Consider the following 22,887-nt stretch of genomic DNA (forward strand, 5'->3'; position numbering starts at 1 on the left):
TTCTATAGCTCAGAACCGTTTTAATTTATAATATTAGAAATACCTAAACTATCGCGTATCGTTACGAAGACAAAATTTTTTATTTTTATTGGGCCCGAATATTGTCGAGCGGAGTAAAAGTGTTGTAACGTCGTTCGAGGTGCCGCGTGTGAGTTCAACTGGTCACATCATACAATGCACGGACGGCTGGGCGGTATCAGGATTTCGGACGACCGGATGAGCCCCTTCCCACAACACATACATCTATCAAACGTTCTCGTTTAAATACCATGCTAACGAATGATCGTGAATGTGCCAACCGTATTTGTGCCGACATCGTGGGAGAAAATTCAGAGGGATGATATTTTTAGCCATTTTATCTAAACCAACTGTTTATTGCATCAATTGAATAGTAGATCTGCTGATGTCCATAAATTCAATAATTGTATTTTATTATATTTTCATATGACAATTTGGGTTGGTGTTGGTAAATAAAAAAGTGGTAATACCAGATTGCGTTCATTCAGAATATTTTCCCTAGAAACAAGCGACTTGTTTGCATAGGTAGATTCGCAGATAGGTACAATTAAAAACCCGAAAATTCGCTGACATGAATTCCCACCTACAAATTAACGATTTGTATGAGTACAACTATAAATCTACAATTTTAACTCTTATATAGACCAAAGGCAATAATATGATAACTATTTCAAATTTCCATATGATATCAATAGAAACGATTAATTACCTAATAATGATAAATGATAATGTTCTAATGCGGATAATATGTTTTAAGTTATAAATTATAATACGTCGTAAATTAATAAATTTAAGTTCAACATTTCCTTTTAAACTGTAAAAAAATTATAACATACTTATACATGAATTAAAATTTCCACTAAATATTTATTGATGCAAAAAAAATTTAGGTCACGGACTAAAATGTACTGATGCATGATATACTAAGATATATTAAGGTATATCCTAGTCTATGCAGATCAGAATTACCCAGCGGCGGCACTTCCCACATATTCAACTAATGCACACAAAAATACATATTAACTATCATTAACTAGTTTTACTAATTATGCGAGGGAATAATTCAAGCCTGGGCGAATTTATAATAAATTTTAATTCAGTTAAGTTGAAAGAAAATATTTTTTAAAAGTGTATAGTATAGTTATGTATCCTATTATTTTTTTTTTAACTCAGTTAAGATAAAATAGCTATACGGAAACATACAATTAATTTATTAACTTAAATTTATAGTTATTTTTTATATATACCATTATTCCGAAAATATTTTATAATATACAACATAACGAACAGTGATAGCTTGAGCTTCAGTTGATACGTAAACACTAACTATTCGTTCTACCGTAGGCCCATCGTCGCTTGATGAGTCATTCTTGGAGCTTAAGTGCAACCACGTATGATTCTAGTCGTTACGTACACTTTGGTGGTTTTACCATTGTGACGCCATATGTTCACTAAACACATAAACACCTCCAAGGACTCTTGATTGTCTGATGTTTTTGTTCTGGTGTCATTTCTTTGAAAACGGAAACAGTGGATCAGAAAGTTTCCAGGTTGTGTCTCATATACTTGACATTTCAATTTTTTCGTCTTTGGTTAATCGAATTCAGCGCTCTTTAGGATGGCATTTCATTGTAAAAGGCCATAGTTCAGTCAAGGTTGGACCATTTTTGAGTTGATTTTCCATGTTCAGTTTTACCTTGACTAACTATAGCTGACTTACTAAATTTGGTAAGAAAATTTTTGAAGTCAGCTAATGCGCATCGATGAATGTGTTAACAGATAATTTCCATGGGGTTCGTAATTAATGGTCAAGTTTATTTTACAACTGGTGAAGTAAAATTGGATTCCACTAATCCACTGGGTATTTGAGATTTTTTAATGCTCCAATGGCACTGGTCATAGATGTGTTCAGCAGTTGGAAAATAGAGCTACCACTCAAAAATATAACGTTTGGTGAGTCAAACAGTTCATCTAAATGACTCTCTGCTATGTATGGTCAATTTTAATAACATTGATTCTTACTGCAACTTAACCTATCAGTGAGCATTAGATTAGCAATTAATTAGGGAAATGGTCGGTAAATATAGGTCATATTCGTTATTCTGACTCTTGAGGTTCTCAATTAAAATATAATAAATATCCTAGATGCTAAGGTATTGTGTATAGTATGGTAAATACTAATATAATGATGGTTAAGGTGAAAAGACTCCCAAATGGTTTTGGTTTTATGCATACAATTATCTAGTGGCGACTACTGAGGTACACATAGATCTTGCCTCGGACTTGTCAACATCAACGTTTATTACAGTACTCGAATGATTTATCACAAGACGAGGACGTTGTACAGATATATATAGTGACTGTGGGACTAACTGTGTGGGCTAATCAATCCTTTCTAATCTAAACTCCAAACTCAGAGGTGTCGGCTTGTGCTTACGCACATTCTCAGAGCATTGATCGATGCAAACGGAGTAATTTGCGTAGGAGGTCGCCTATGTAACTTGCCAGAAGGACAGCAGCTCTTGACACTGTTGCCTAAATCATTGCAAATATCTATGCTGATAGTTCGTTATTGGCACCAAACTACATTCCATCGCGGACCCCACGTGCTAACAAGCATCATCACAAGAATATTTTGGATATTATCATTGCTGTTCCTTATTAGTTCAGTCATAAATAAATGGACACAGTGTGTCTGCATGGCAGAGGTTCATCCTCAGCCAGTGATGGCCGATCTTCTACACTCGCGAGTGTCCGAGTGTTGTTGGTTTTCTGGGTCGGTATTGCTTCACAGACCCCCTCAAGATGACAGAGGACCGTTTACGTAAGTTCCGATATAACAAGATGAATATCTCCATCTAGGTTAGGTTAGGGATTAGGGGTAATTATAATTATGTATTGAATTTTGCTCTGAGGGGCCTTCATCTGCATCATCGTACTCCAAAAATGAAACTATAGATTTATGGTAACTGAAATATGAAACGAACATTTTTGAATAGAATGTAAATTTCTAAATATCTAAAAAAAACTAATTAATTTTAAAAACAATTTAAAAATTTTTCCATTAATAATGAACTTCGGACACACACACACATCCTTACATCCTAACCAAACCCTTTTTTTTTGTGCGGTATCGTGGCGTTAGCATTAAAGGGGCACTACACTCTGTTGAGGCGTCCTTCCCTCTAACCTATCCACCATCGTTTATTGAAAGTAAAACATTATATCACATAGTAAACATTTACATAAATATTTAAAATTTACATCATAATGAAGGGTACTGTCCCTTCTAATGGTCAGTTAACAATTGGGTAAGATGAAAATCTGTATTTCCAAATTCTCTTGTTGTCTATTTCTCTACGTCCAGGATCAATCTGAGTGTCCATCTACCCTTTTTCGCTTGGTCCCATTCAATTTGCCATTCTTTATATATGTTGGCTCGCTGCTAATGTTTGTTTACCTCCTGTCCTTCTTTGGTATGTCTGTATATCTTCTGTCTCTCCTTCACCAATAAATGAACCGGGATCATCCCTGCGGCCACCATTATCGCCTGTATAGATACCGTCCGGTACGTCATGGCCAACCATAGAGTAATTTTTCTTTGTGGCCCAGCAATGTGTTGACGTTTTTCTCGTAAACGAGAGCTCCTGCCCAAATTGGTGCTCCATATAACATAATTTTCCTTTTGCATTGTCTGGCACTTCGTACATTTGGTAAGATCTGCTGTAGGGCACTGGCGGTTTTCCCTGCTTTGACTGCTGCTGCTTCGATGTGGGTACCGCACCCAAGTTTTTTGCTCAGTTCTATTCCTAACTACCTACGACTCTCCTTTGGTTGAACTATGGTACCGTTGATCGTGAATCTTGGTTCCTTGTACCCTCTTTTCTTCGTTATCATCACACACTCGGTCTTGTTGACGGCCAATTTCAAATCATTCGTCTTCATCCACTTAGAAACTTTCTCCAGCGCCTAATTCGCTCTTTCTTCCAGAATATCTGTCGTGCGTCCAGTCACTATGAGTGCGACATCATCCACGAAAGCTAAAAGTCCGGTGGACGATTGTCCCGTTAATTCTAGTCGTAGTGTGTTTAAGTCAATGTGTAACAGGTCATCGTACATAATATTCTAAAGGGTCGGTCCAAGGATCGACCACTGCGGTACGCCACAAGTTATTTTCCTCTTCTTGCCTTCGCCATAAAGTAGGTATCTGTTGATCAAGTAGTCTCGTATAATGTTTCTTAGATACTTCGGGATTCCTTTGTTCGAAGTGCTTTTACTATGATAGCCCAATTTGCCGAATTGAACGCATTTGCAATATCAAGTGAAACTAGTGAGCAGAGCTCTCTTTGGCGTAAGGGACCCGATGACGCTACATCTACCAACTCCATGACCATTGATGTGGCGTCTTAGGTACTTATTATCAGCGGTGCTACAAGATTATGTGAAGAGGGGGTTCCTTGGGGGAGCATGTTCAACCACCTTTTTCCTCACGAACCAATCTACGTGAACGCACCGCGGACGAGGATGTTAGCGAACTTGTAACCCCCTCTCCACCCCATCATCAGCTATCACGGTGTGTGTGAAAAACAAAGTAAACCAGTTGTAAACATCGTCGTTGCTATCCTTCCGTCGACCAATCCAGTGTTGTGCAACGTGAACGATGACGCCGGCCGCTATCAAGAAAAAATCTTTTCATACGACTAGTTGAGTCGTATTATAACATCATCACTGATCTGCACAGAGTAGGCGTTACATTTGCCATTCTCGTCACCTGGTGAATCTCTATTAATTGCATTATTTGCGCATCGTATGCTGTCTTTTGCCGCTTGTGATCGTCGGAGATTAAGCTCGAGTGCAAATAAATCAACAGGCAATTATCGCCGTCGTAGTATACGAAATATATAGGTCACGGACCACTCCGCCCGTCACCAGCCTCCAACTGCATCAACGAGTTCAGGGACACCATCATACCAAATATTTTAAAAGCAATACACATATTATGTATGTAATATACAAATATGGCCTGTGCCTACAGTTTTCTGTAGCAAGACAATTGAAAACATTAACTGTGTTATAACTTATAAATCATGGTATAATGTTAAAAATTATAAAAAAGCAGTGACCACTGCTATTTAAGAACTATTGAAGCTCGAATTCTTGCATGATTACATAATTGGACGGTTTTGGTGAGAAAAGATATGTCAGTTTTAAAATATGTAATATTATACTTTATCGACTGGTAACGCTGATATTTGGCTATCTCATTTCTTAAACTACAACTACTAGCAAGAATTGTGTATAAAACAGGATTACAAACGACGTAACAACATCTTTCTGTGATTTAGCCTGTCCTTACGACAGAATACAATAATCTATTTACCTATAAATAACCTAACCTACCGTGCGTACGAATAATCAAGTAATCAAAAAGCGAACTATATGTTGCTACGCTTGCCATACACTCATTGCTTGTCCCACTGAATACCTAAATAATATTGCTTGTCAAGTATAAGGTCTATGTTTCTTGATATATTATCTATTAAGATAACCAAATAACAACAGTGCCAAAAGTCGAGAAAGCATAATTTTAAATTTTTATAAAACTAACTTATACCCTTTCTTATCAAAACCTTCCCACTATATAAATTATAATAATATAAGCTATATTTTCTGTGATAATTGAAAATTTTTATCTTTTAAGGCATAATTTATAGCAAATTTCAAATTAAAAACTTATTTATTTAAAATCAAAAAATTACAATATAGGTATTTTGAATTTAAAGTTACAATTTAGATTTTAATTAAAACGTTCAATATTTTTATCCTCATTGTTTGGGCGAAGGACCACTTTGTAAAAATAGTATTTATATTGATGGAAACAACAATATCGTTTTCAAAATTAATAGCATCAATGAATATTAAGATGATATCGGAGCATTTTTATTTTCTCTGACCCACACGCAACATAGTAAATATTTGCACAATAATGATTATGATTTAAAATCATAATAATTTCTAAAATTAGAGTGAAATGACATTATGAAATTGAAATGTTGGATTATTATCGAAAGCATTTCATAAGATTTGTAATGTATTTTAATTTAAAAGCAAATTACAAGTTTTTTTAGGGGTGGGGGGGGGGGTAGGTAGGTTGTGGGTAAACAATTAAATATTACAACTCTTTTAGATACTACTGTTGAGCAATATGTTTTAACAAAATTTGTCAATCCAGTCGTCTCAATTTCAAAACATTGGAATTTAATTTTTCTACCCTTTAGTACTAATTTGTATGAAAAAGGGGATCGATATATCACAGGCCCTTCAGGAGAGAAGGCTGGTGTGCAGGTACTCGGGTAAATAGTCAATTTATACTATTATATAAAAAAGCATATATTATGTAAATATAAGAATAAATAATGTTATAAAGTTAGATGAGATCTTAACATTGTGTTATTTATTTTACGTTTAAAAATAAATTAAGGATGTTATACCTAGTATAATATAGGCAAACAAGCCAAAATAATCAGTTTTTTTTAATTTACAGGTTAGTCGACAGCTAGTAACAACTAAATATTAGGTAATTGTACAAGGTGTTGTAATATATTTATAAATTATATTTATAAAAATTGGTCTTGACTATTCAGACTTTTTATATTATGCCTAAACCTAAATACTTAAAGTAGTAATAGAATATTATGTATATAATAGAACAGAGTATCTATGTCCCACAATCTAAAGTTTTACTTGACCATACAAATTGTCCTCGTCCTGCAATCTTGCCTGTATGGATCAAATAAAAACACAGATCGAACAATGATAGAATAAAAATAATGTTATAGGTACTTAAACATTAATGTTCAATGTGCTAACTAAAGCACCCTTAAAAATAATATTGTTTTTTAAACATATTTTTACCTATTAAATAAAATGCTTGAATTTAGATTGATGTAATCCATCTTTTTCAAAAAAGTTTTATGTATTGTCCTTTCAAATTAAATCTTGAACAATAGGACACTTAATTATTGAAAAAGGCATTTTTTTTTTACACTTTTACATCCCCTTCCATGATTTACCCAATTCAATAATAATGCTGCATGTGTTATTATTTAAACCTATGCTTTACATACTTCCGTGCAGAGGTCGACGGGCAACATTGAATGAAACAACGATGATGAAGATTATTAATAGTGGCAATCACTTATTGGTATCGGTTTCCGGTGACCAATCTACCAAACCAAGATATTTATATATTTTGAATAGACAATTATATTAATAGCCACATAGGTGGTAGACAAGGTTTTCATTTGCAAGAGCCACAACTACCAATTCAACAAATTTACCATGTTAATATTATTTAATAAGTAAAAAAAACTTTTTTGTAAACCTGTATATTTTCACGACTTTTTTTCAGTCAATCTTAACAAATCTATTTTAATGAAAAACACTGTTCTTTTAAATTAATCTATTTTTACCATATAAAAATTTTATTTTGATACAAATATAATTTAAATAAAATAAAATTTATTTCCTAGAGCATAATTATACAATTATATTAAATGCCTATATTATTAGATTGATATTTAAATTTTTATAATACAGTAAGTCTTTCTTAAAACGGAATCACTTCGTACCAACTGATTTTTCCGTTATTAAGAACTCCCTGTAATAGTTTAAATGAATTAGAGTGGAATTGATGGTGGACATAACTGGCTGGGTTGTGTCGGGCTAGTATGTGGTGATGATATCAGCAATGCTGTTGACCGTGCCAAATATCAGTGCCATTATGCCAACGGCGATCAGTACTGTGTTTCGAACAGTCATCCAAACAGTTACATTGTCCCAATATGTTGTGAACTCTATAACCACAGGCATAATTATGCCAAGCAGCGAGAAACAGAAGGCTCCAATGAGCCCAATGAATGGACCAATTGTCGGTACAGCCACTGCGATTGCCACTGTAAAAACATAACCATTCAAACATATTATTATTATAAAACAAATATCAATTATTTGCAGTTATTGGCACACTTAGAAAACATTTTTTTTAAGGGAGAAGGGGAAAATAAACTTAGAAATTGGGGATCCTCACAAAAGAGAATGCATTTCAGAAAACATTGCTTAAACCAAAAAAATTTAGTGACGGGTGGTCATTCCCAAAGAGTAGAAGCAACCAGAAAAACTAAACCTATAATAAAGGTCACCTGCATGTGTTGTCTATGTATGTATAACACAGACAGTTGGTGTTTACCAGAAGCAATTTTGCGTTATTAGCTAATGTAAGGATGAATCGTAGTGTTATCAAATTGAAAGGTAAGAATATCATATTGGGAATCTTGTAGATTTTCTTTGATATTTACATTTTAAAGCAAGTTATAAACATTTTAAAATTTAAAAGGCTAATTAATACAACGTGTTGACAAAGAGTAATTTTTTTCCAACAGCAAACCTCATTTGTACTTGAAAAATATATTTGTATTTATAATAACCAACATTCTTAGGAAATAAACAATGACAAAATATAGTGACACACAATACAGGGAAATTAAAATTTTAAAGTATTCAAAATTTAAAATCACATATTTTCAAAGGAAAACAAGAAAAAAAATAACATGTTAAAGCTTGCTTGAAAGTTACATTTATGCATTTTATATTAATATTAAGCATTACATACCAGACATGGTCACAAGAACTGTTCTCAAGACATAATTGTGATAGGCTGTGGCTTTTTCAAAGTTTTCCTTGATTTTCGTCCACATGATTTCCAAGCAAACAAAGAACTGTAGACCGTATGTGCAGAACACGGCTAAGCTAATGCATATTTTAGCCACTTGTGCAGCACTGTAAACATACACCGACAAATATTAAAATGTTAAAAGTAGCAAAGTTATCTTTATAATATTTTATAGTCCAGTTCACAACCTGGATCCTAAGAAACATTTTTTTCATTAAATAAATGTATATAAAAAAAAAATTTGTTTCACGAACAATACTGTACAGTCTATACACATTTATGTGTTCCTAATTAACAAAATTACATTTATCATAAAAATATGTGTATTCAATTTTGGCAGATGTATGCATTATTAATGCAGTCAACAGTATACAATTCTGAAGTGAGGCGTGGCATAGATGCATTGATGTGGCATTATAGATTTTATGCACAAACTTTTGGCTGTGTAAAAATGTTTAAATAGAGTGGGGAGGGGGGGGGGCATTGAAAGAGATGGGTTAAAGTAACATAGAAGTAAATTGGGTAGTTACAGGGGAAAAAATAATTTGAGATATGTAGGTGTATTAAGTTAGGTACATCATGTTATACTCACACGTCCTCAGTGGGTAGGTTTAGCGTTATACTCGATTTTGTTGCTTCACCGTACTTCAAGTAACCGAAAAAACCAAGCAGAATGTACACAATGGTCACGCCTCCCATACCAATGTTTAACATACCAAAAACTCCCAAAAAGTCCCTGGGTGTTTTCATATTGTTCTCCAATGGCATCACCTACAATAAGAAAATATGACACATGATGACAAACAAAAAAAATAATAAAATGGTCTAAGTTTAGGTAGTACAATGTCAAATACATAAATGTGATTTTGTTGACTCAAACACGCAAAAAAAGACTTCAATGCAGCCTAGCCTAACCTAATCTAACTTTATAACTTTTGTAATTTATAGGTATGAATAAATTAGTTATTATAAGTATATTTATGATAATATAAGCAAGATAATATTTTCATGCTGTATGTTGATTTTGTGCTTTTGTAAAATTATAAAATAAAAAATTCCAAAAATTTATAAGAAACAATATAATACCGTTCATGATCGGTGCAGTATCTCAATTAGTAAAATTAAAAATATTAGTCGTTATTTAAGAAAAAAGATTTGTTAAGAAACAGTCGACAAAAAGTATTATCAAAAAGTACTTTGAGCTGTACACAAAATAATTGATGTACAAAAATCACTGGTGTTTGCCCATTGGAAGTATCTTTCTTACTTTATTGTCTATGAACCCATTTTTATTTTTACACAATTTTAAAGCACTTTCTGATAATGCATAACGTACCACTCCAATGGCTTCCATGGCAAATACGGTGAGACAGAAGAATGTTGGGAACGTTTCAAATGTCCCCACGGCCGGCCTTTCTGAAATATTAGGTACATTACACAGCGTATAGTAGAATGCGACACCTAGTCCAGAGGCCATCAACAGGTTGGCCACCATAGATACGGGCGCCAAATGCTTGAGATTGGGCACGTAACTCAGCAATATAAGCGGTATCAGCAGTATCATAATGAAATACCGGATGTTAAGCTCGTAACCCATGTGGTATGTGAACAGCTGTTGAAAGTTTGAGGCGATGATCACTGTGTACACGCTACATGTTCCGAAGTATGTGACAAACAGCAGCCAGAGCACAGACTGCCTGGTTAGCGACGAGAACTTTCGAGACCACTCAGGTCCGTTGGCAAACGCCACTTCAGCCACATCTGCGTAACTCATGGATGACACTTTTGTTCGCCAGTAGAGCGTGTGAGCACATTTCACCTGTAAAAGAACAAGAGTTTAACATGGATGATACTTATACTAAACACTGAACAAAAATTTAGATGAGAAAAAAGTTTTTGACTGATAATAAATATTGCACAGAATTGTGAAGAAATTAAAGCTTATTAATAATTAAAAAAATGTGTTTAAGGCCTTTTTCGATTTAGCCCGTGAATATGGCAGAATCGCAACTAGAATTTTTGCTTTAAGACAGGTAATTAAGGGAGCATCATTGACTACTGATGACAGGTAATAGAGTCTACTGCTAACTCTTGGAAATCTGACTAAGTAAGTTTAATCCCCATAACTTTATTGGTTAAAATTTCATATGTGACTCTCCAGAACCATAATTGTTCAAAACCTCATTTGCAGTGTAAGAGCGGTTCACAAAAATTATAATTTGAATTCCCCATGGATGATGTAACTATAATTTCTTCATTTGCTGAACTTTTCTATGTGACTTTGACGCAGAGATGAAGACAATCAAACAAATAATTTCCAATTTCTAAATGGGCATTTCAAATTGTCATCGGAGATACCAAGTCTTAAGAATATTCACTGGTATAAAGATTTGGCTTAAATTGATGTATAATATACAAATCACTATTATACAGAATGTTAGCCATTAAGAACCGTCTTTAGGGTAAATTAAATATTTTAACTGCTAACTAGGGAAAAAAACCTAACTTCTGGACAAAAACTGAGAGATTTCTATTTAAACATTTATAATTCTCTAATAAGTGTGAATATTTAAAAAATGCGACTATACTAACCAGTAAATATGAGCAATATGTGCATACCAATGATACAAACACTGTTGCGAATATGCCAGTTATAAGTCCTGAGCACTGGAAAGCTAGCGGCATGGCCAATATGCCAGTTCCTAGACACGCTTTGAGTAAATGAGTCAGTGTCTCGCCGTTGCTGCAAAAATTGAAATTATTAGTATGTAATAGTGTTGAAATTATTCATATAGGTACAGGTACCCTTACCCTACGCAGAGATAGGCAGGCAGTAACTTAGATACTTTTGTATCTTGGACTTTTATCTTTTTTTCTTGAGTAAAGCTTCTATACTCCAGCTCACAAGAGATCATTACTGTAAAGCATTTATCCGAAAAGCTTTTAATTATTCACATCCCCACATATTTGACATACACTGAGTGCACAAAGTGAGGGAAACCCGTTAGTTTACATTCAAAGCGGTTATGATCTTTCGTGTGCCAGAGTACAGATACAAACAAATGAATATTTATGCTTTTTGTCTATTTTAAAAACAGAACTTAGTCTATTCTAGATAGTTATCAAATTAAAAAAAAATATTATTTATAAATATTATACTCTTATTATCATTTGATGAAATGCATCTTGTATCTTAAATACAGTATTAGGTACCTAGTATGATGTATATATCTTGAGAAAAAAAATGTATCTATAGTATCTTTGAGGAAATTTTAAATGTTCTTAAACTATCGAGAGACTAGAAGTTAAAATTTATAAATCTAATATCTTGTTTCCAAATACTTTTTCAAGCATCTTGTTCATCCTTGCCTCTATGGCACTATCTAATATACAGTTATTGAATTTATAAAATAGATTTAAACATTGATTAAATCAATAGTACCTATATTTATCAACACCAAAAATAATGATGTCATGCACTGAATTACATGATTAGTATTGCATCTAAGGAATAATGTATATAATGTATATAGGTAAATAGATAGGTAGATACTACACTGTCAACACTTACGTGGTTGGGTGTTCCAAGTTTCTGGCAAGGAATGGATCAAAGTAGTCGATGCCATTGAGACGTGTATCTTCAACCTTCTCTAAAATATTGCTTGGTTTTCTTCAGAAAGTAAGTACATAAAAGTGAAAATAAAAATATAAAATTAAATAATAATTATGAATTATGATTCTTTGACCTTTGTTTTGGTAGGGTAACAATGAAACATATTTTAGTAAAATAGATTTTAGTCCTCAATGAATAAATATGAGAATAGATAAAAATATAATATAATTTACTTTATTCACTTCTATAAAACCAATCCAGCAAAACTTGTATTGAATATCAAAACCATTTATTGAGTTTTACATCATGTAACAAAATGTCAAAAACATTTTAATATTTGAAATTAATAGAATATGAAAATCAAAAAAAAAATTTTTTTAAATCATCATTGAACAATTAAAATCAAAACGCCAAGCATAAATACACTTGAAAAGAGATTTATCTAGTTACACAATTTATGTATTATTAATCTCCATTACATATGATAATCGATAATATAATTACCAACTATTAAATTATATTGTAATCTAGCTTTAAATGTAGATTAACGACCAAATTAGCTATAACACACGCAATTTGAGAACAAAAAAAAACATACTATATTAATACAACTCACATGTTTGGCAGTATTTCTTTCATCTTGGACTTTTCGTCTAATAACAAAGACTGGAGTCCCAGTTCAGTGTCTTGCGAACCCTAAAATGAAAACAACAAACATGTTATTTATTTATTTCTCAAGAAGATATAAATTAATACAATTTTTTATATAAGATATTAAAAATGTTCAATCAAATTAGACTTAATATTTTGAACATTTCATTGTACATACAAAATCATAATTTAAGTGATACTAGTGTAATGCTTCAAACATCTACTATAAAAATGTTTTGAATTACAAAACAATAACAACAATTTTTGAAGATAAATCTTTATTATACGTTAACATCTAATTTCGTTAAAATTTTAACTTTGATTGCTCAAAAAATTGTTATGGCTTTATGTTAATTTTTAGTAGTACAACTTGTCACAGATTTTTTAAAACCTGAAGTGTTAATCTTTAAAATCGTATGATAATAAAATAATTCATAAAATTATAATAATAATAAATTAATAAACAAAAAAGCGGGTGAGTGGATGTTGATCTGCTGTACAGTAGGTTATAAGTAGGTCGCTGTAATGGATGGTGTTACATTTGAATTCAATGATATAAATTCATTGTATACAAATACGATTATTAAAAAAGACTAAAAAGTTTAACATTTTATAAACATTTTTAAATACAAAATAATTTGTACATTTTAAATTTGATACATTTTGTCAACATTTGAACTTGAAATGCTTATAAAACAAAATTGTGACTATTTATTTTCAATATTTTTCAACTGAAATTGTAACAATATATCAGGAGCGTTATATTTAATTTAACCAACAAATAATATTTTATTAACATTTATAGAAAAATAAAAATTAAAAAAAATTAATAATAAAAATGTCCGTAAACAGCTCAAAACGAGTCAAAATATTTTGAAAACTTTATTTAGACTGTCAATTGATAAAATAAACATATGGTATAAATTTCAAGTATGTAGAAATATTTGTTTTAAAATTACAACAAAATAAGAAAATCGTCACATGAGAAATCGAATGAATACTGAATATCCGATGTAGTAGAAATTTCAACTTCTAACGCTCATAAAAATTTAATTTGACTTTCCGATGAACATTTTTTTTTTTTATAAAGGTAAATAAACTTGTAAGGAATCTCATATTAAATTTTAAAATCTTAGACGTCAAAAGAAATTTTTTTATGAATTTCTAACTTAAAATAATTTGCAAATTTTCGTGATTTTAAAATTTTTATGTCAAAATTCTAAATTCAAACGCTCATAAAAAATTATTGTGGATTTATGATCAACTTTTTTTTTAATTTCCACTAACAACAACTTAAGAGGAACCTTATATTAAATTTATAAGTTTTTTAACAGAGCGAAATTTTTTTTTCGACTTAAGTAACAAAAAAAAACAAATAATAATCGAAAATATCATATGCCTATAAATAGTTCAACATGAGTCAAAATATTATGAAAATTTTATGGCGTATAGAAAATGTGGATATAAAAATTCAGTGAAAATCGTATGAATCTACAATATTTTTTTTTAGAATTACATGAAAACAATAATCGATTTTATCGAAAACATGTTTTTACTTTTGATCCCCCAAAGTACCAACTAGATTCACTTTCCTACCAGCAAAGATGTTGTTGAAAAAAAATCAATGAAACACAAAAAAACACATTATTGTTAAATCAATATACATTCATCGCTCAGCTGAAAGAATCCAAAATATAACTTACCATAATTGCGATTCAAATGGTTTGCTTCTTTTCACGTTAAAAAAGTACCTTGACTCCGTACTTATGTATAACAGCTATAATAGACTTTATTATCATACGATCACTGTACTAGCGGAGCTGTGTACTGTGAAGCGTATCTGCGGTTATATTCAAAACACGGTCTGTAAAACAAAAAGTACCTATGGTTAATGCATACGGATTCAACAAAGTGGAGAGGCTGACTGGTCAGGGAGTACACGACCCAATGAGCGTCATCGCTATTCCACCAATTACAAAATATGCATTATAAAACGGCCTTTGACACGAGCCGTACACGTGATAAAGTAATTTCGTTGACATTCTCATATAATATTTACATGCCGTTTTTTATAGTATTATATAATAATATAATTAACATAATTATTATCTGGACATATAACAGGACTGCTACACATCATAAATCACACTTATGTTGCGCTCTCTAGTCTAGACAATTTCTATCACGTATAATCTCGTTTATTTATTTCAAATTCCTAATCACTTTCTACATAAGTGAATTATAATTAAAAAATAATACCTATTAAATATTTTAAAAATAAATATTTATAAACAAATACTTATTTTGGGTTTGAGTGAAAAGATGAAAACTCCTATTTTGTGCACAAAACATATTTTATAATAAGTATTTTAAAATAATGAAAGTCTGTCAGTGTGCTCTGTGCAACTAAAAATCATCATTATACAAATGAAAACAAAATGGCATTTAACAGTCAATGAGATACGTTAAAAAATCACTGTGTATCATTCAAAGAATAACCCTAGATTATCTAAATTATTTGATACGTACAATGAGCTGGATAAAGGTATAATAATCGGCCTGTATAAAACGGATCACGCACGAGTATACCGATATTATAATGTATTATAATTTATACAATTAAGCTTTAGACTTTACGAAATACCTCTAGAGTAATAGCCATATTTGGGATGGTCTTGTTGAAGGACAGTACATTTTAATGTTTGTGGTTCGTCGCCAATGAAATTTTAACTAGTATATAGCGTGTGTGATAATCGGTCAAATAGTACATTTTGAAAAAAATGTGACAACAATTTTAGATTCATTTTTTGTTGTCGGACAAAAAGTCAGAGCACATTTTCATGGTCAGACAAAATGTCCGAAAATATAAAATATTATATATAGGTATAAACTATAACCATATATATAGTTAACATTAATTTTAAAAATGTAATTAATTTTAATATTCTAATAATTAACTATATTTTATTTAGTATATTAATTATATTTTGTTGGATTTAGTCATCGACTAAGTACTTACAGCAATTTATTTAAATGAATACATTTATTTAAAACTGTAAAACTTTTATTAGGTTACCATGTTATTTGTTAATTTAAAAAGTGTAGCATTACAACTATTATAGTTCTATAACAAAATTTTAAAAAATGGAAACATCGATTAGGTACTACAGTAATAATAATAATAATTTAAAATACCTAAGTCAATATAAACATCGATCACTATACAGTAATAATAATTCATAATATTATATGCATAATAAGTAATATATAATATTATATTACTAATAACTATTAAGTAATAATTATAGATGAAAATTTAATAGAATATTTTGAATTTTGAATTTTCGTATTTTTTGGAAAAGAAAAAAATGTATCGGGAGTTTTTGTCCAACTTTTTCAAAATGGACTTTGTATAACCGGACTTTTCGTGTATAGATAAGTAATTAATTCTACAAGGCGGATAGACCCCTTTCATTAGGTTAGGTTAACATTGTAGTTTTACATAATATAACTAGCTGTATTGCTCGGGGTTGCCCGTGTCAAAGATTTGTTTTTTTTTTTTAACATACTAAATTGAACGTTTTTTCTTGTAATATTGCTTAGGCAAATTATGACATTATTGTACTATCGGAAACGTGATAACGCTACGAGATAAACGACTATGAATTTGGTCTTCTTCCTAATTATATTGTCTTCCATTGTGACGGATGTAGGGTTCACAACAATGCTATTAGAGAAGGTAGGTAGTGTTTTAATGGCTGTTAAAAACAAATATTGCTGTTGTGTTACTATTAAAAACAATTATATTGAGCAACTACTTATAAAATTATTTTTTGATTTCTCTATACTTTTAATTGGCGCTTACGTTCTCGCATTCTCCCTAATTCTAATGTAAATATTTAAAATGATCACATTGATACGGTTCATAGATTTTCATGTAATTACAATAATGCCAAAAGTATTAAATTACGCGGTTTTAATTACCCAATGGACATTAACTAGTGTTGTAGCTGTATCTTATAACTATGGTAAAATTGAGTCTGACGCATTACCTAATTTTTCTTATCTTAATCTAAAACAATTTAATACAATAAAAATTATGAAAATTCCATTCGGCTCAATTTTATCAAACGCGTTAAATGTTGAAGTGGCATGTGAACTGTATGCATTGGTCCCAATTGATTATTTGTATCATGCTGCTATAACTAATTAAATTGCCATTTAAATATTTAACCTTTGTACTTCAATGACACTTTATTTGACTACATAAATTGTGATTATAATATTATTAGATCATTATTAGCTATTATTAATTTACATCGGTTGTTCCACAATTTGCAATTCAATGGCGTAATTAATATGTTGTATGATATTATCTTTAAAACTATTGATAGCCATTGTAGAAAAAAAACATTTTTTAATAATAAATATCCTATATGGTTTAGTTCCAAGATCATAGATGTAATTTATATGAAAAAAATTGCTCACATGTTAAAAAAACTACTTCAAAATGTTACTACAATAGATTTTCTGAATTGCATGCAAAATGTGAATCTCAATAGAAACTCGATTGGGTATAATAATTATATCTTTAACATTCAAATTTCTATTAAAACAAATCATGAATTATTTTACCATGAAAATCATGTCTATCCTTTCCAAACAGGATATTGTGGATGGTTTTGCTCATTATTTTTCCAGTGTCTATAAAAATCAGTCTACTTCAACTTCAACCACAAACACTCATCAGTCTTCCACTTACAATATTCAGTTGAAGAATATCTTAACTCGTGTATTTTAAGCATTACTGAAGTTATAAATATGTTATAAAATATCACTAATAAAATAAATTGTGGTCCTGAAATGATTTTAAGCTAACTCTTTATAAATTGTAAATACGTGTTAGCTGTTCCTTCATTACATTTATATAACTTATCTCTTAATAGTGATTGTTTTCTATCAAATTGGGAAATTAGTTTTTTAAAGCACATTAATCCAGGAATATAATGAATTATCGTCATATTTCTATTGTTTCAATTATTCTTAAATTATTTTAATCCATTGTAACTGAAAAAATATATCCAATACTTTTATCAAATTATAGCAACTAAATAATGATCAATATGGTTTTTTGTAAAAATATGTACACTTGTTGCATAAAGTTGTTGTCATTGTTATAGATTTTAAAAGTATTTAAAAAATAAATCACCATATTCTCTCAAATCAGTAGCATTTTATCAGTATTTGTGACCCTTTTTCTTCTTGGTAAACATCTTACAGAAATGATAGAAGACAAAGTGTCAAATTAGAAATTGAGTTAGAAATGTTCACTCTGATTCTTTTAATATTCCATCAGGTGTTAGACAAGGATCTTACTAGGCCCCCTTTGTTATTTATACTATTCGTCAATCATTTACATTTTCCTGATTCAAAAAAAATTACTTTTGGTTGATGATATATTTAAATACACTATCGGCTTGGTGTAATCAAAATAAAATAGCGTTAAATATTGACAAGTGCAAAGTAATATCTTACCAGGTATAGCTCACCAATTATAAACGATTATATTATAAATAATATTGTACTTTGGAGCATTTGTGAAATTTGCAATTTGGACCTTTTTGCACGTACCTCGCCTATAAATAAATTAACAAAATTCTCTAATGACTTCAAAATTGATTTATTTAATTTTCATAATTTGGATTGTTTTTGTAATTATATTACTTATTATACACAGATATATTTTTTCTTCTTATGCATATTTATTTTTTGTTTTATCTTACTATCACAATATTAATCTTATGTTTTTAAATGTTTTATGATTATTTTTTACTGTCATTCAATCAAATATAGATTTAAGTTACAAATGTAATAACTGTAGAGATTGTTATTAGGTTTGCCCCATCTAAATTAATAATAAACAAATCAATATTTTATAAGAGGTAGGTACTAGAAATATAATTTGTGTACATAAGTTGACAATATAAAAACAAATTTAAATAACTATTTGATACATGTCTAACAATACATAATACATGCAATAGATAGCAAAAGGTTTTAATAGAATCCACATAGTACATCAATATATTGTTATAAATACGATAATTTAGGTATAAGACTTTTTCATTAAAATAAAACACATAAATTATCTACTAAAGTTGCCTATTGTTTTGATCAAATGTCAAATACATGATAGATAAATAAAGTCTAATTACTCAAGTAGAACCTATGAATTATGAAATCAAGTAGGTACCTACCTAGCAGAATTAAATTAACCAATTTTTTTTCTTTCTTTCTCTCTTAAACATTCAAGTTAACACTAAGAAAAAATTTTTCAACATATGTATGCCTAATATATTGAGCACAAGTTTTCTCTGACTATGTACTACGAGTATCCTACTTATGTATTTAAGTAATATATATAATGCTATACAGTTAACCTTTTCAAAACCTATACTTCTAAACAACCAATTTTGATGATGTAAATTTGACAGTTTTTTAATTTTTCAGTATTAATTTAAAACATTTTGAAATATGTAGAACTAAAACAGAAATTTTACAAATTATGTACCTACTCACCTAGGTAGAGTAGAATATGTAAAAATATGTCTTAGTTTATTGCAAACCGTTGTGAAACAAATTTATTATGTTTTAGTAAAATTATATATTTACATATAAATCCCAGCCCTGCTTATAAGTTAGAAATACCTATAAACATTCCTTGAAAACAATACTGACAGTGCCGCATGTTATAAAGTTCCGAGTAGACTTTCTAAAGGTGAGTAAGGATGTGTGTATTTTGTTGGTAGATTGAGTGTACAAGGACATTGGAATGATTCTATGTAGAGGAAAATAATACTAATTACTAATAATACATGAATGATCACTGCTATTAAGCACAGTTCGAAATAAGCGAACATTCAGAAACATTCAATAACCATATTTTGTATTCTCATACGTACACACACACCTGAAGGTATAATGTAAAAGTTGTACTCACGTTACTAACTCAGTTAAACATCAGACATGACGGGCAATTGTACACTATTCTTTGAGCATTTGACTACAGTAATGGTACTGTACTTAGCACTATGTGGCATAGGCGGTCAGCGGGCATCCACCATAATATAACCTAACCATGTAATAATTATAATAAAATATAACGATCTATAAAATGAATGATGGATAAATAATATATTTACCAACAGTGCAGGGCAATAAATGGTAATTTCTTTAATGCTGCAATATTTTTAATCCACGAACAGTAATACAGACATACAGTAAACACAAAACTCATTCCAACTTCCAAGAGTTGAAACTATTTGAATTTTTAGCAGTTGCAATCACAATTTTTATCAAACTCAGGAAAAACGAGTGAAAGACGCGGTTTCCTTGGAAGGAGTTCCACAGTGGTACCAACGATAAATAATTAAATTATAATATTATATTAATAAATAAATAAATGAATAAATAAATAAATAAACTACACCGAGACGGAATGTTCCATAGACCTTAATCTATAGAGGACATTCTGTATCGGTAAACGTTTTGCAGTGCGAACGCCAACGTTTGAAACGTCGAGAAGGTAGAAATTCGTGAGCTCTTGGTTTGGTGAAGTATGTTGTGTAACCTTGGTATAAGTCATACGAAGTCGGGATAAGTCATTTTATAAATATGAATAGTGATAGCGATTAGGCATAAGTTTAAGCAAAATTCGACCACGATTCTGGTTACTAGAACTAAACGGGGCAAACGCTGTATCATGACATTCGAAATGTTTGCAAACTTTTGCAGCTTCGTTTAGCAAACTGACCGTCAGAATTTCTGCGTTATCAAACTTTACAACGTCTTCCGCCACAGAACTTCCTTTGTGCTTTATACTAAATATGAGCATGAATGTAGGTCCAGTGGTCACTTTTATCAGTTTTATCGCATGCGAGAATTAGTCGTATGATTTCAAGAATCTGGATGTTACCGAATTACACGACGTATGCGTAATATATATAACACAAATCGCCGTGACCGCACCACCCAACTCCGGTCGAATGGACATGATCCGTTTATTATTTAGTATAATATGATATGATTATAATATTATAATATTATGATTTACAATATTATATCTATCTCAGTGATAAACAATATTCTTTATTATCGGCAATCAGCTTTTCAAGTATTACAAAACATGATAATATTTATATATATTTAATAATAAATAATATTACTATATTATTATAGTATTATTAAATATGATATTAATTTATTATAATATCTGTATTCAAATTATACAATTCAATAGGATAATAAAGTCATATAGGTTAAATAGGTAGGTAGGTAAGTAGGATTACAATTGAAAATGATTTTTTGTTTGATATGAAGGATGGCGATTTACTTAAAATCCATTTCAATACTTAAGTAAGATACAATTGATATTAAAGAAATATGAGGTTAAAATAAAATAGATGACCTTGCAGTCATCACAAGTAGTGGTATTTGTTTAATTGTTCATTTCACAGAAATTCTATTCAAGAATATTTTTATTGTTGATGGTATCTACTTTACTTATTAAAATTTTTTTTTATTTGCATTATACCGCTTTACAATATTTCTACAGATAATATAAATCCTGACATAAAATATGAATCAATGTTATTATTTGTTATTAGTTAAAATTCCAAGGTTATTACCAATATTGTTTTATTCAAATTACAAAAAATTATTTATAAAAACATCAAACTTAAAATGAAAGATCAACTAACTAGCTATAAGTATCAAATAAAACTGTTTGTATGTACCAACAAGAGCTTACAAATCTCAACTTAATGGACACACTCGAAGAAATTCTCAGACCAAACCCCGATCACAATATGAAAATTATAACCTTCTCAAAAATAACCAACCTTACAGATAATATATAATTGTAATTGTAACTGTTAAGATAATGTAAAGATAATGTAAACTTCACAAAAATGATAAAAACTGTAGTTAAAATTTAAGAGATTTACTAATGGACTTTACTGGTCTGTTATATTATATAATGATCAATAAAAAAAAAAAACTATGATGATCAATGTATAACAATTTAAAAATTTAAATTATAAATTAAATAATAAGAGACTAATACATCCAAACTATACTATTGTAGTATTAGAAGTATTTACTTTTTTTTTTGAGTGAAACCCAGCAATAATGCTGATGATGATTAATATTTTATCATTTACCTATGCATTATCTTAAATATTTTATTAAATATTAATATTATTATATAAATGCAAACTTATATTGGAATAAGATAAGTAAGAATAAAGTGGTAAACATTTTCTAATTTTATCCAAGAGGTATACTAAATTTAAAAAATAACTCCTTACTGAAGAGAAAAAATAAGGTCATACATTGAATAACAACAATTAATAAGTATAATTGAAAATAATATATAATATAGTTGATAACTATACCCATGTCTAGCCTGCAAGTATTTATTTAATAATAAATTGTACACAATAATAAAATATAATATACTATTTATGGGTTAATAGGATGTTTACTATAGGTATAATTTTGTGCGGTCAATGTAAAGTTCTTAATTCATAAAAGTAAATTTTTCACTTTAGGTACCTACCTTTATTTATGTTTTTACATTTTGTGATAACGAAATAGCCAAGGGTCGGTGAAATTATAGATTTCTCCAGCTGAATAGTTGCCCTAGTCCGCCTCTGTATACCATCATTGATCTCATGTTATTAGGTATTTATATCCATCAAATTAAGAAAAGAAATAACCAGAAAATAAAGAAAAGCTATTTTACCCAATTTATACGTTGAATCGATAATAATAAATTTATATTTTATATTATTTATATACTATATTATCTATT

The 22,887-nt window shown here is 30.1% G+C and overlaps 1 protein-coding gene across 2 annotated transcripts; it reads right to left on the minus strand.

Moving 5' to 3' along the window:
- Nucleotides 1-7,548: 7,548 nt before the first annotated feature.
- Nucleotides 7,549-20,361, minus strand: LOC111036385 (proton-coupled amino acid transporter-like protein pathetic). Of its 2 annotated transcripts, XM_022318401.1 has the most exons (10): nt 20,216-20,361; nt 20,014-20,145; nt 14,717-14,877; nt 12,979-13,058; nt 12,321-12,419; nt 11,342-11,492; nt 10,086-10,568; nt 9,342-9,520; nt 8,690-8,856; nt 7,549-7,973 (listed from the first exon to the last, which is right to left on the minus strand). In XM_022318401.1, the coding sequence occupies exons 3-10, from the start codon at nt 14,717-14,719 to the stop codon at nt 7,744-7,746; spliced, it is 1,392 nt and encodes a 463-aa protein (XP_022174093.1). In that variant the 5' UTR covers nt 14,720-14,877; nt 20,014-20,145; nt 20,216-20,361; the 3' UTR covers nt 7,549-7,743. The 2 variants fall into 2 exon arrangements, with proteins under 2 accessions (XP_022174093.1, XP_022174094.1); XM_022318402.1 differs by lacking the exons at nt 14,717-14,877; nt 20,014-20,145; nt 20,216-20,361 and adding an exon at nt 12,596-12,606 and having other exon boundaries at nt 12,979-13,059.
- Between the last annotated feature and the right edge of the window lie 2,526 nt (nt 20,362-22,887).

This window comes from Myzus persicae, unplaced genomic scaffold (genome assembly GCF_001856785.1).
Source record: "Myzus persicae strain clone G006 unplaced genomic scaffold, MPER_G0061.0, whole genome shotgun sequence".
Lineage (NCBI taxonomy): Eukaryota > Metazoa > Arthropoda > Insecta > Hemiptera > Aphididae > Myzus > Myzus persicae.